Genomic DNA, 13,750 nt, shown 5'->3' with positions numbered 1-13,750 from the left:
TTGCCCGACCCCTCTGTTGTGAGGCTGTCTTCTTCCCTTCATGAACAGACAACGCTCCTCACCACATCCGACACGGAAGAACCATTGATACCCTGTCCTATCCAATCGAAGTTCGCCCATTGGCCTCCATCAATCCCCATATGCCGCCATGATTGCCCTTTCCATCACGACAGGTTGTGTCTCTCTGCTTAGTGGCCTCACAGCCTTATCCAAGCAAATCACCACCTTCGCACTCGTGGCTCGTGAAACTAGGGCGGAAATGAACGCCTTTTCCAAGGAAATCGCCTCGCTGACTGTATGCCTGGACGTCCTTCGACAGCCTGATCTCTTCGTTATCCAGGCGCTCTGCGTCCGAATCTCACCACAATCATTCGGGAATGTGATGGAGTGACTGTCAAAATGGGTGATCTGCTATCAAAACTTTCATCGGCTTCCGTAGCTAGAAGGATGCAGTGGTCTTCTACCGCACGGGACGAGGCGGATCGACTGCCCCAGAGCCTCGAGGCCCACAAGTCCGCGCTCCAAATCGCCGTCGGCCTTGTCAGCCTCTCAGCAACCCAATCGCTCCGAAACGACACCTCTAGCATTCGGGTCAAGGCTACCCTTCTTCCCGGGTTGAAAGAGGACACCGCAAAATTGCGGAACTACGGACAGAACTCGCAGGGCTACGTATGAACATGAACCTGCACCGCACAGGTCTTAGCATTCTAATGCAGCGCTCTCTGGAAGAATCTACGGCATATGCTGACAGCGTCTGCGATATAGCGCCTTCTCTTCGTGAAAGCTCTATCCGAGAGTCGATGTCGTCGCCATTACCAGATGGCTTGGGGCATACCGACTTAACTCAGCAATTGTATGGTAGGAGGCCCCGCAACGGGGCCCAGGTAAACAAGACTATACAAGAGCATATCTTGGCATCTGACAGAAGTGATGGCCTCGCAACAGCGACCGGTGGTGAAGGATCAGTGCTAAACACTGTGCAGAGATCTTCGCCTACTCCTGAGTTGGTCTCGTCTCGGGACTGGAAGGACGACGATTTCGTGGTCACCAGGAATATTGGCACAGAAGATGCTGTCAGTCAGGGTCGGTTGGGACCAGATCCTGTGGGACTGAAGCCATTTGCCTCATGGATAGTGCCGTCGTCATGTAATGAAGAAGTCGGAGACCTGGAATCGAATGCTGACATTGCAATGGAGGTCGATCATCAGCCCGGTCAAACTCTCGAACTGCGGCTGTGGGCAAGCAAACTTCGCGCTGTAGTAAGTCTCGCAAGAGTTGAGCCTGCCGGGGTTTTTCGAAGCGGTGTTCAAAGCTGGCAGAGCGGTCACCAGGAAAGATGTCACAGAAGCTGAAATCGAAGCCGATAAGACACTGTGGGACAGAACATCACTTGGACTTAGCGATGCTGAGCTACTCCAAGTGCTCATTTTGACAGACTCCCACTCATTCGCTACTTGCAAATTCTCCGTGGTACGTGAACTCGCGGCTGGGCCTCACGCAAGATGCTGGTCAATGCAAGGCACCCGAGTTCTCCAGACTGCCACTCGGATGTGAAGATTCGACGTAGCGGATCTGCTCATACAATGCATGTCAAGGGGGGCAGCTGCGCAAGCGTACAAAACTGCGGTGCGCTGCGGTGCATTGCCTGTCATTCGGCGGCTGCTGGAACTTCGAATCACCCTACCGCCCATCACGGTCCAAGATGTCTGGCTCGGCTCATGCTATGGTATGTGGCTACTTTACAGCCTGGGAACCCATACCTCATTTTGCGCCATGGGCAGTAATAAAGGGTTTTAGTCCCAGCTTTATTTCACCTTGTTTTCTCAGGTGATGGCGATGGCTTTACCGTCTGTCCTAAGAAGAAGGCTGCTCTCCTGGATATCACAAATAGCGCATACAGACAACTGGCATCACGGGTCTATTTATGACTCCACTTGCAAGTACGAGTTGGTACGGGTGCTGATTGAGAATAGTCTAAGAGAATTGGCAGGGCTCCCTCAACTTCGTGGGAACCGGTGGGACACGGAAGACCGAGCCCGCAGGCGACTTGCGCTCAATATCTGGAGTACAAGATTGAGAGCCATGCGAAACAGCCTTGGAGTTCGTACAGCACTATTGGTAGTCCAACGCGATGCGGCTCTTCTGCTCGTCGGCACCAAGACTTAGAGACGACTCCGGCACGAATGGCGGTGGCTTGAGGGATCCAGTGGAGTCGCAAACCATAACTCATTCATCAACCGCGGTGCGCTCGGAATGCCGCTCAGTTCGTATCATCTGCCCCAACGAGGGTCAATATTGGTGCTCGAAAGATATACTCTTGAAGTACTCTGTGGGGTCTTATGGTTGGCACAGTGAAAGTGCAGAACGCAAAGCGCGTCGTCTGCGGTCCAAGTTCCGCCCACTAGTCACATTTACAGTTACAAGTCCCCGGTGAATGCAGCGGTGGCAGACTCGCCCCGGGCGTACACGTTTCCCAGATTGCCACTCTCTCATGGTTTCCTCCCCCATACACGTCGCCTGGCATGACTAGATTAGTACTTGCTCGTGTCGACAGGGTTTTGTGAAAGAAACTTACGTGTAATGCCATATGTGCAGCCGAGGCCTCTTGAGTTCTTCCCTCACTCGCGCAACGTATACTCTGGCTTCGTCGGCGGTCCAGGGCTCGGGCGCGCCCCATCTCGTCAACAAGTACATGGCCCACCCGTCGAGGCCGGAGCTCCAATGGGCCAGATTGATCCTCCCGGCGTCCTTGAGCAGGGGGTCCTTGGGCCACGCGCCGATCGGGCACTTATACAAATGTTCCTGGACGTCGACGAAGCCCGCGGCCTCGATCTTGGCCTTCATGGTCAACTGCGTGTCCAGCGGCCGACCAGCCCGCTGGGCGCAATCGAGAAAGTTCTGTCCCCACCCCGCCAAAAGGGATTTCGGGTCGAGCGAGCCGTCGTCCGACATTACCCGGACGTCGAGCTCGACTTCCTCGATGTAGCCGCCCGGTTTCAAATTGTCGAAGCACTTCTGGTACACGACCTCCCATTCCTTGTCGGTGAAGGCGCCGAGCATCAGCCGCATGTGGATGAGGTCGAATTTCTCCCGCCACGTCCACTCCTCCAGGACGTCGTCGACTTGCAGAAAACAGTTGGGCGGGACCCACGATGACGGCGGCGGGGAGAGGTCGACCCCATACACCTGTGCCGCGGGGAATTGATCGGCCACGTCGATGGCCCATGTGCCGGGCCCGGTGCCGATGTCGAGGACATTGTGCGGCTCCGTGACCGGAGATCGAAACAAGGGATTCGGCTGGTTGGCGTCCAGGACCAGGTACAGCAAATGGCCGGCGTTTAGGGTCTCGTATTGTTGTTCGTCCGACGGGCCCCAGTAGTCGTCCCGTAGCGAGGAGTACTTGCGGCCATTTATGACGCGGCCTCTGTATATCGACGAGGAGACCGAGGTGGTGTCGGAGAAGTTGTCGCCGTCCTCGAAGGCCGAGTCGACGTCGTCGTCGATATCGACAATCGGTGCTTGCGCTTCAGTCGACTCGTCCGCTGGCACCAATGGCCGCCACGCGGACGCGGCGGTGGCGGAGTCGGAGCTTCCCTCGGGCTCAGAACCACGCTCCGGTGAAGGCATCAGAGTCTGTTGATCGTGATCGTTAATCGTAAGCCTCGCCGGCAGGAGATGTGCGTCAGTAAAGTTGGAACAAACAACAACCTGTGGTGATGACGATGTAATTGCCGGTACTTCGATAACAGCCTGCTATCTTGGTTGTCCGTCAGTCCCGATCCCTGATACAGATCAGAAGAAAAGACTTTGACGATGGGCGGATGAGCGGGAGCTTTGGCCCCGTTGAGCCGTGGGGGCGAAGCCGCGAGTGTAGCTGGTGGGGCAGCGGTGATTAGTGTGCTCACCGGCGTCGCGCCGTCGACACGTCTGCCAATGAAGTCCACGACAAGCTCCACCGTCCAAGATAACCGTGCCAGAAATTGCCTTGATTAGCTGAAGAGTGCTTTCAGGGCCCGCAAACCCAAGCGACCCGATCCGATGGCCAAACCACTTCAAGAGGCCCTAACACGCGGTACCGGCAGCGTCTGTACCTGTCACAGGTGGCCACGCCCGGGGACGTTCACGCCTGCAGAATGCGTTCCTCGAGGCGACGAGACCAGCGTGCGGTGGAGGCGCATTTTTGCACACATGCAGAGAGCTAGATCATGACTAACTTACTGGGCCCTCACCAGTGCGCAATCACGAGGGGTTCTGCTGTAAGCTGTAAGCTGTGAGCTGCGGATATCGCGCTCATCACCGTGCTGTGCTCTTCCTCTCCCTGTCTGCTCGTGAAGACAAGACATGCGTGCGTCGCATCTGATCTGGAACAAACAGCACAGCACAGCACCAGCAGCGCCCAAGCAGATACCACCTCCCTCTTCATATCCTCCTATCAGCCTCGCAGCCATGACATCCCCTCCCCTCCCCACGAAAGTGCTCGCCGGCGTCACCGTGCCGGACACGGCCCTCATCACCAAAGCCCTCGACTACACCCGCCAATACTCGACGGATGACACGTACAACCACATCATCCGGTCGTTCCTGCTCGGCTTCATCATCGCCGACAAGGTCCTCCCGGACCGCGACCGCGAAGCCCACGCCGTCGCGGCGATCATGCACGACCTAGGCTTCCCCATCGGCCACCCCGAGAACTCGGACATCATCACCACGGAGAAGCGATTCGAGGTCGACGGCGCCAACGCCGCGCGCAGGTTCCTCCAGCGCGAGGCCCCCGCGGAGGAATGGGACAAACATCGCTTGCAACTCGTGTGGGATGCCATTGCGCTGCACACCATCGGGAGCATCGTGTTTGAAAAGGAGCCCGAGGTCCAGGCGTGCAGTTATGGAATCTGGGCCGATTTCCAGGGGCCGGACAGGGTGCCTGGTGGACTGTTGTCTTGGGATGAATATAATGCCGTGGTTAAGGTGAGTTGGCGACCATCCTTCCTCGCGGTCGGGTGCGGGTCGAACAGAAGCAAAGCGAAACAAAGCAGAGCAAGACACGGCTGAGCAATGCACACGCCTCACTGGCTGACGCTGATTGTTACCAGGAATACCCCCGATTAAACCTCATGAAGGGCCTCAAGGCCAACATGTGTCATTTGTGCGTCCTCAAGCCCCAGACCACGTATGACAATACCGTGGGCGAGTGGGGGGACAGGTATGTCGAGGGGTATAGTCGCAAGGGAAAACTGACGCAGGATCTCCTCGAGACGTGTAACCTCGATGAGTTATGATAGGGAACCGCCGTCGCGGTGTTATAGGTTACTCACCCATGTCCCTTGGGCGTCAGAGCAGAAAGCTGGGACGGCATGCTCTCCGTCTCTGGAGAGTTTCCTGCTGTCTCCATACGAGTACATAGCCATTGGCCATCATAGAGTAGGCTCCCTCGAGCGCAATGGGAAATCGGAGGACAGTATCGTATCGTCCCGTTTTGTCCTGCCCCGTCCCATCTGTAGTATTCCAGTCGTGAGTCTCTACCGCGACTCCTCAGTCGGATGCCCTGTCCACGTGCTTGCAGGCTGCCCTATGCGTAACATATCGTTCGTATCAGCTCATGATCATTTCCGCCTCAACGAGAGATCCCAAATGTAGACCGTGCCAGCCAAATGTGACACCTGGACGCAGCGGCTCTTCTTTGACTCTCACAACGGGAGTAGACGTCGATTTTTGCGCAACCATAGTATAGTGGTAGAAAGTCATCGGTAGCGGTACTCCTTGCCACCTTGCACATGCTGTACGTCCGGGCTTTCATGGTGCATTAGCCGTGCAGATATGCTCCAAGAGATACTTTAATCAACGATACTGCTGTGGCCGGACCCTCAAGTGGCCGCCTGCTTCGCCTGGGAATCCATTAATTATTGCACGCCGTCCCAAGAACACGCGACGGCTTCGTTAGAATGACTATGAATCCGCACCAGAGACATCTAAGCAGGGGCAGTCGCATCGGATATGGCCAGATGCGTCAATGGAACAGTGCGCAGGATACGGACGAGTGTAAACTCCACATCGAAGCCGATTTCCGTGTATGAGTAGCTGAGGGATCTCCTTTTCCCGATATCGATCTCTTGAGTGCGATGACAGGGGCGACCTTCATCTTTGAATTGTCCCAGTCGGTGCTCTCGTCTGTGCACTTACCGATGCCTAGGAATACTTAGTATCATGCGGTAGTACTGTTGATCTTCAGCCGGCCGGTGGAGAAATATCATAATTAGTTCTTCGGGAGTCTCAGCTCGCTCTCGTGTTCGGTTGCAGTCCAAAGGAAACGCCGTGGGTGTTCATCTCACGTGGAGGCATCTGGCGCTTTACTTGACAAGACGTGATGCGTCTTCGATACATGAATGGACACGACGATGTTCGAGAAGACATCATCCGCACGGGTGGGATATTGTCGGAAAGTTTCATTCCAGCGTGTTCTATCTGAATAAGCCGCATCGTCTCGAGGCATTCGCCGAATCTCAATCTAATCAACTCAAAGGAGGTATTGACCTGCGTGGGTAATGGTCGAAGGTTCATCGCCGGTAGACTGAGGAAGTCCTCGCCGTGCGGTTGCACAGATATCCCCGGATCACAGCGCTTCCCCTCGAGCAATACGAGGCACCACGTCTTCGTCTTTCATTGTGTGGCAAGGTGTGCTATGCACAAAGATGATTCCGAGTAATGCAGAAAGGTTGATCTGGCGCTGCGGTGCTGGGTATCTGGTGATCAAGTCGGGAGTGATCGCGGTACTGGAGAATGTAGTTATCGTTATATTCACCAGTTCGATGGGGGGAAGAGCACGTATAGGAATTTTGGGATGAGTATTTTAGAACTCTATGTTCAGCCCGATGCAGAATATCTTTAGGAACTTGAAGAGCCATTTCCAAAAATCGCCCCGTCACATGGTGAGGAATCGTGAATTTGAGACTGGCGGACTCACAGGCAGAATTATCGCTCAGATGTCCTCGCATGGCAGCTCATCGTCACGCCTCTACCTTCTTGTAGCGCCCTCCGACTATATCGTTCGACTTCCATCCCCTCCATCATCGCGTCAATTCCTTTTAGACCACATATCTGAACTGCTTGTCATTCCCGGTTTCCGAGTGGTTCTGAAGGTGTACAGTCTCGCGGTCCCGCCCATACTTTTCGTCACGCTTCTTGTTCGCGCGATGCAGCAAGCCCATCTGCATAACGCTGGTCACCACGACAAGCAGACACGCGCCACAGGAGATCCACATTCCTTTTCGATAGTATGGCCCTTCGCTCTTGGGGAAGATGTTGGTTCCCAGGACCGGACCGCACTGGCCTCCCGTGGCGAGAATAGCGAGGGCTACAGCCCGTTTGGAGTCCGTCGCATGTGTGTTGCCCACCCAGGTCAGCGTCATGGCCACGGACACAAAGATCAGGACGGAAAGGAATAGTGCAAAATAGCGCGGGCCCGTGGATGAGGTGGTGCCGAGAATGATGTAGCCGACTGCTGCCAGGAGTGCAGGTGTGGCGACAAAGATGCCACGCATCTGGAGTCGGTCGGAGATGAAGGCCGTGCCGACGATGGCGCACCAGCACAGAACGTAAGGTGGAGCGGACATGCCATTTGACTGAATGGTCGAAAACTCGCCCATCTCGGAGATGATCGTGGGCACGAAGAGCGGGAGCGAGGCGAAGCAGACGTTGCAGCCGAAGTACATCAGCGGGGGAAGATAGGCTGCGCAGTCGCGGATTAGTATCAAGCATATTGGCCACAGGGGTGCCACTCACATCGGTAGTCGAGCAATCCTCCCACCACTTGTTTCCACTGCAGACCCTTCTTGCCTGATCTGTCACCAGGTTGTCTCAGAGAGAGATCAACAGCGATCTCTTGCTCCCTCTCATTGAGAAACTTGCAATGGTGTGGAGAGTCCGGCAGCCAGAACCATGCCACGAAGGCCAAAAGACAGGTCGGGACCCCTTCGACAATGAAAAGAATGCGCCATGGGCCAATGCTCGCTTTGGCTTGAGAGATGCCGTACGCCAGCGCCGAGCCATATGCATTGGCGGCTGCTGACCCTGAGAGGAAGATGCCCGTGCGCAGACCGAGTTTCTCGCGCGGATAGAAGAAGCTGAGATAGAGAGGCACACCGGGCCCGTACGCGGCTTCGAATATGGCGAGGAAAACTCGACAGACCATGACGCCAGCCCAGGATGAGCATGCGGCTTGCAGGGTGGAAACCACGCCCCAGCCGAAGACGACGAAAGCGACCCACGCGTGTGGTGGGAAGGCTTTCCAACCCATCTGTGTCCATTGGGAGAGAATGTCTGTGCGTGGGAAAGTGTCAATTGAATGTTCACTCTGCTATGAACGGGAATTTGGAAGCTTTCTGGGTCTGAAGAATTGGCTCCGCACTTACAGGCAATGTAGAATGTGGTTCCCAACCAGTCATACCGTTTTCCTCCTAGGTCGATGTCGTCTTCCATGCCAGAGATTCTTGCGTTACCCAGATTCGACCGGTCAAGCACCGAAAGTGAATAGAGCACAAAAATCAGAGGCATGAGATGCCAGTCGAGCTTGCGAATAACGGCATCTTCCTCCTGCTTGGTGTACTGCGGCGCGGCACGGGGATCGTACGGGTGTAGAATGTCATTGTGCCCATGAGGGGGAACATTTTCCGCTGTCAAAACAGTCGGCTTCTCATCGGACGAAGACGACTTGGAGGAGGGCGAGTGAATAGCTTCGGTGGGGGTAAGCCCAGTGGCGGCGGGCTTCTCGCTCATTATCTCTTTGGAATTCATAGTGGCTTAACAAGGCTTGTAGCCTCAGCTGTTGGGAATCAGCTGAGCAGCGGAGGTCACGTAGCACCGAGAGAGGGGTGCAAAGAAGTAGAGTTGCAGTCGCGCAGGGTCTGGGGGGATCCAACCTTTTTATCTAGATGCATGCGAGACTACCTTCCCCAGTCGTGTAGCAGCGATTCTTCTGGGGCAGCTCGCTCCCATGCCACCGGTAGATGTTCCCACGGGCAGCAGCAGCTCATCTCCAGAAACAGGGTCAAATGGCACGAGGTAGGATTCGGCGTGGATCACCGTTGACACCGGTGGTAGTCATGACCGATGGATCTACAACGCATCCGAAGCGCTTCTCGAAGGCGCGAGAGCGACTGCCGAACCGGACAATGAGCGGTGATCTCTGCATAACTTTGCGGCGTCACAATCGGACATAAGCTGTCAGTCTTGGAGTAAGAGCTGAGATGGATGTGAGGTGGATGTCCGGTGCGGAGGCTGTTGATATCATACCCCGTAATCTCCAGGTGCGTAGTGCCTGGGCAGCCGACAGGATTGGTCTCCAGGCAAGGAACCGGGGGCGCCACTGGGGAAATAGGGCCACCGAAGACGCTTCCCCACGGCGTGTTCCCGTGTCTGTCCGATTTGGCACTTCTTAGGCTTCTCCAAGCTTCCAAGCCACGTTTCTTAAGCGTGCTTGTTCCCAGTCAACTTCTGCGAATGAACCATGCACGAGAGTTGGTCTGCTTCGAATCACAGGAGAATTTGACCGAGCTTGCGAGGTAGTGAGGCACGCAAGGCAGGAAGGATTTGACCTGCATCGATATCGGGGAGTCTAGACCGAGGCACTATGTTTATCCCGAGTATCGCTGTTCGGCATTGGGAGACTGCAGTTAAAACCGTCTTTCGCTGATGCACCAGAAGAAACCACCCATGGGGGGCATCAGCAGAGCTCAAATGATTGACTGGCGAGTAAAGGATGGGTGATATTGATGAGGATCACTACACAGTAAGATGCAGGGAATTCACGACGACCTGTGGGTTAGCAACTACGAGCTTCCATCTCACCTGACAGGTAGGCAACGTGTACGTACCTCGTAGTGCCTTTCGTTATCTACAGACTTCGAGCTTAGATCACGTTAGGTGCACCTACCTACTCCAAAGGCATCATGTTGAGGTCGGTATTGACCTACACCTTCCAGACAACTTGCCTCGATCAGCGACACACACACAGATTTAATCTTGACTAGTGTCACCAGGCCGCCTCTATCGTCTCGAAACAGCAACCAACACTCTAGCCGTCCTCGTGCAAATCGTTCAGGCAGCTGCCGCTGCCCTTCTCCAAAGGTCTTCATCCTTAGGAGGAAGCTGCCAATTCCTCTCAGCGGCTTCATCGGTCCTTCATGTCTCCGCCCTCAGCTGCCTGTAACTCCCAGAAAACCCCCTTTCATGAACTCCCGACACAGCATGGCAACGGACTTGATCCCGAACTTGACATGGTTGTCACGGTCCTGGTGCGCGTAGGAGCTGTCATAAGTGGCCGACCCGACCACAAGACGCACGCCTGTAAGGACACATGTAGCCCGCGACATGCGTTACGGAGTCACGGCAAGGAGGTACTTTTGTTGCACAGCAGATAGAGACGGAACTTTAATCGTGCCGCCTGCTGTGTATTTTGATCGGTAGTGGTGCGCACTTTGGCCTCGCCGCGGTTAGTTAGTAAATATCACATGCTTAGTCCGAATATTTAGTAGTTTCTACAGACGTACAGTAGTACGGCGGTTCTGTAGACCCTCAGATATGGCGGTAAAGAGAGCTTTCCCCGACGGCTTATGCCTGCAAGCTCGCCTGCAGCTCAACACACGGCGAGGACAGGAGCGCAAGATAGACGGCTGAAGTATATTCGATGAATACCTTATGCATGTACAAGATTAAATGGTGAGTAGTCCTGTCCCAGAATGCGACGTACTTCCTTCTCTTCAGCCCATGCCGACATACTTGAACCAGAGCGGCCTGCAGTCTTCTCGCTGCAGCCACGGTTCGCCTCCGTAGAATTGCCCGGGCGTGCATCCCGAACACTTCGGCGAGTTCGGGCAGTTGTAGAATGGGATATGGTTGTATCCGATATCCTTGAACCTGTCGTTCGTTAGCCTCAGTAATCCGAGCAACTGGCGGCCATACCAATGGATCTTGCTGGCATCCTCGAACAAGCCGAGCGCAATACTGTGCACCGGCGCGTCCCCCCACCTCTCGTAAAAGAAGCCTCCTGTCCGGTCCAGATGGGTAAAGTAATCTTCGTAGGCCTGGGACCGCCAGAACGACATGTCGGCGATCTCGAAATTGGACCAGAAGTGACACGTGCTGTAGCCGTGCGCCTTGATGTTATTGTCCGGGCGGCGATTGTTGTCGACCAGCCAGGCCATGGCGTTGTTCTTGTGTAGATAGTCTGGATGGGAGGCCAGAAACTTGATGGTCTCAGGCCATAATGAGGGGATCGACTCGGGGGAATCGAAGAGGTTGATGTTGAACCCGTAGGTTTTGTTGTGGTCCTGCATGTATCGAAACACATCGTAGTCGACGTGGCAGAAGAATTTGACCTTGGGCTCCACGCGCCAGTAGTATTGCGTGGCTTCAAGGGCGGGATGCCGGTAGAACATGCCGCTGTTCCATCTGCACATCTGATGGTAGGATTTGAGGCCCGCATATTGTACGTCGTTCTCTTTCAGGATCTTTGCGGATTCTTGGTAGAGTTCCTCCGAGACCCACGAAGGCATTTCCCAGTGCTCCTTGGGGATGACGTGGTATGAGCATTTCGCTTTGGTGACTGCTTGGGTTTGTTCTTTGAATTCGTCGGTGAAGGGGACGTCGTTGAAGAACGTCCAGGGGTAGTTGAATTTAGAGTTCCACGTCTCTTCGAGTTGTTTCATCGTGGGGATAAGGTCTTGGAGTTCTTCGTTCCGGACGAGGGAGAGGAGCGTGGCATTGATGCGTGCCGAGTTGACGCTGTCGGGCGTATAGTCGTGGTCTGTATGGCGCCATAATGGTTCGGGTGGCTCGCCGATGGCTGTGTGGCACATTAGTATGGTCGCCTGGATGGGTCGACGGTCTTCGTACGCTCTAGTAAGGGATCTTGCTCCCAGTTCTCGATCTTATCGCCATTCCCCGTCACTGTTCCCGGAGGCTGTATCGTTGGGACCGGCCGCAAGTACTGATAAATGAGGAAGAAGAAGAGGACGACGGACAGGGCTCCCAGGAACCGCACGGGCTTCGCAATGGCCATTTTGTGAAGCGGCTGTTAGCCATCAGCCATGACGAAAAGAGAGCAAACTCGGCCGAACGTGGTGTTGCGCTGAATGAGACAATTACCTCGTACCAAGAAAAGAAGAGCCACGCCGTGGAAAATTGTTTGATCGATGGTCGAACCTTCGCTTACTTGCTCGATACGTGGCTTACAGACCCGCTTTAACTACCCCGGCCCTGTCAGCGGCGTCAGGGTCCCTAACGCGGATCTCAGGCACCGACAGTGTCCCCCCACCATTGCAACTACTGTACTCCGTAGATAGTCGAGTTGCTCAAAATTTTCCGTCCACGACCCGGACGTCTCAACAGCGAGACAGCAGATCTACCTTGCCGACGCAAACTCGCGAAGCACGCAAGGGCAATACCATCAGCATGGAGATCCTCCGCGAAGCACCCAAGCCATCCTCCTTCGTCCCCCTCATCGAGCATCAGTCCAGCACTCCCGCCTCGTTCTATACCGGCCCGCCCGTCCTGCACTACTACAGTGACCGGAGCAAGTTGATCGTGCTAGAGCATGAAGCCCACTCAATCCCGGCATTAGCACCCCTCCTCGAGGCATCGGCGCAGCAACCAGATTCTCATCCTCAACCTCAAACCGAGACAACAAACGGCACGTCCGACGCCAACGCGACAGGGACAGCGTCACAAAGAGTCATCACCGAGCTCGACGTCTACGTCACCTCGGACAAGCTCCTCCTGTATCAACCCGCAGCGAACGTCGGTCTCGCGATACCGTACCCCTCCATTTCACTACACGCGATCCAATCCCTCCCCTCCCCAGCCCCGGGCGAACAACAGGGCCTGTACATGCAAGTTCTCTCCAAGACCCCTGATGAAGCAGGCGAAGACGAAGACGGAGACCCAGAAAGCATATCCATGACGGTTATTCCCACGGCGTCCGCGCCCCCGCAAGTCACCTCCACCGCGTCGGGGACGACAGAGACGGGCCTGGAAGGCGAGGACGAGAAGGAACAGACGCCCGTGCTGGCCATGTTCAACGCCCTCTCCGCCTGCTCCAATCTTCACCCGGACCCAGTGGAAGCCGACGAGGATGATGGTGCAGACGCAGGCGGAAGTCGACTGTTCAGAGCGGGTCTCGCGTTCCCGGGCGCAAGCGATGGTGGATTGCCGCCCGCGATGCCGGGCAGTGGAGGGTGGATCACCGCGGAGAACATGCACGAATTTTTCGACGAGGAAGGAAACTGGATTGGAGGCGAAGACGAGGAGGAGACGGACGGGAATGGGGAGGGGGAAACGGCTGGTGAAGATAGTAACTCTCTGGGCCCTGGCGCTGGCACGGTCCGACCTCGAGACGATGACCAGCAAGGGAATGGAGCTGACGACGACACGAAATGGAGACGGACAGACTAAGGCCGATGGGCTGAACCGAGAATCTAGGATTGAGAACCTGGACAACCGGTGTGCATGCAGGCCTGCCATGCGCAAATCATGGAATTCGGATCAACAGTCCCGGACCGGAAAAGTAAAAGCAAGAAGCGTAGAAAAGCCTTTACTAGTGCACAGATACCCATGACGCTCGAGACCATGACACCGATCATATCACTTTTGATCTGGTACGTATGCTTTTTGCGGCACACCTACGAAATAGTTTGTCCACGTAACGCGTTACAGCGTTGTCATGGGCTTCAGGACATCACGCCAATGAGATACATTGCGG

The 13,750-nt window shown here is 55.3% G+C and overlaps 6 protein-coding genes across 6 annotated transcripts; 3 read left to right on the top strand and 3 right to left on the bottom strand.

Annotated features, from left to right (window-relative positions):
- Nucleotides 1-447: 447 nt before the first annotated feature.
- Nucleotides 448-675, top strand: A1O7_04807 (uncharacterized protein; the record flags this gene model as incomplete). Its single annotated transcript, XM_007758817.1, has 1 exon — nucleotides 448-675. The coding sequence occupies one exon, from the start codon at nucleotides 448-450 to the stop codon at nucleotides 673-675; it is 228 nt and encodes a 75-aa protein (XP_007757007.1).
- Nucleotides 676-2,571: 1,896 nt separating this feature from the next.
- On the bottom strand, nucleotides 2,572-3,627 carry A1O7_04806 (uncharacterized protein; the record flags this gene model as incomplete). The annotated part of the gene is made up of 1 exon (XM_007758816.1): nucleotides 2,572-3,627. One exon carries the CDS (start codon nucleotides 3,625-3,627, stop codon nucleotides 2,572-2,574), a length of 1,056 nt encoding a protein of 351 aa, XP_007757006.1.
- An 819-nt stretch (nucleotides 3,628-4,446) lies between these two features.
- A1O7_04805 (uncharacterized protein) lies at nucleotides 4,447-5,276 on the top strand (the record flags this gene model as incomplete). Its single annotated transcript, XM_007758815.1, has 2 exons — nucleotides 4,447-4,965; nucleotides 5,091-5,276. 2 exons carry the CDS (start codon nucleotides 4,447-4,449, stop codon nucleotides 5,274-5,276), a joined length of 705 nt encoding a protein of 234 aa, XP_007757005.1.
- Nucleotides 5,277-7,079: 1,803 nt separating this feature from the next.
- On the bottom strand, nucleotides 7,080-8,787 carry A1O7_04804 (uncharacterized protein; the record flags this gene model as incomplete). Its single annotated transcript, XM_007758814.1, has 3 exons — nucleotides 7,080-7,723; nucleotides 7,777-8,313; nucleotides 8,406-8,787. The coding sequence occupies 3 exons, from the start codon at nucleotides 8,785-8,787 to the stop codon at nucleotides 7,080-7,082; spliced, it is 1,563 nt and encodes a 520-aa protein (XP_007757004.1).
- Nucleotides 8,788-10,751: 1,964 nt separating this feature from the next.
- Nucleotides 10,752-12,052, bottom strand: A1O7_04803 (mannosyltransferase; the record flags this gene model as incomplete). Its single annotated transcript, XM_007758813.1, has 2 exons — nucleotides 10,752-11,836; nucleotides 11,887-12,052. The coding sequence occupies 2 exons, from the start codon at nucleotides 12,050-12,052 to the stop codon at nucleotides 10,752-10,754; spliced, it is 1,251 nt and encodes a 416-aa protein (XP_007757003.1).
- A 392-nt stretch (nucleotides 12,053-12,444) lies between these two features.
- A1O7_04802 (uncharacterized protein) lies at nucleotides 12,445-13,443 on the top strand (the record flags this gene model as incomplete). Its single annotated transcript, XM_007758812.1, has 1 exon — nucleotides 12,445-13,443. One exon carries the CDS (start codon nucleotides 12,445-12,447, stop codon nucleotides 13,441-13,443), a length of 999 nt encoding a protein of 332 aa, XP_007757002.1.
- Between the last annotated feature and the right edge of the window lie 307 nt (nucleotides 13,444-13,750).

Source organism: Cladophialophora yegresii (assembly GCF_000585515.1).
Source record: "Cladophialophora yegresii CBS 114405 chromosome Unknown aczIN-supercont1.3, whole genome shotgun sequence".
NCBI classification, from domain to species: Eukaryota; Fungi; Ascomycota; class Eurotiomycetes; order Chaetothyriales; family Herpotrichiellaceae; genus Cladophialophora; species Cladophialophora yegresii.
Note: the sequence above shows the minus strand (reverse complement) of the source record. Positions and strands in the feature narration are given on the sequence as shown.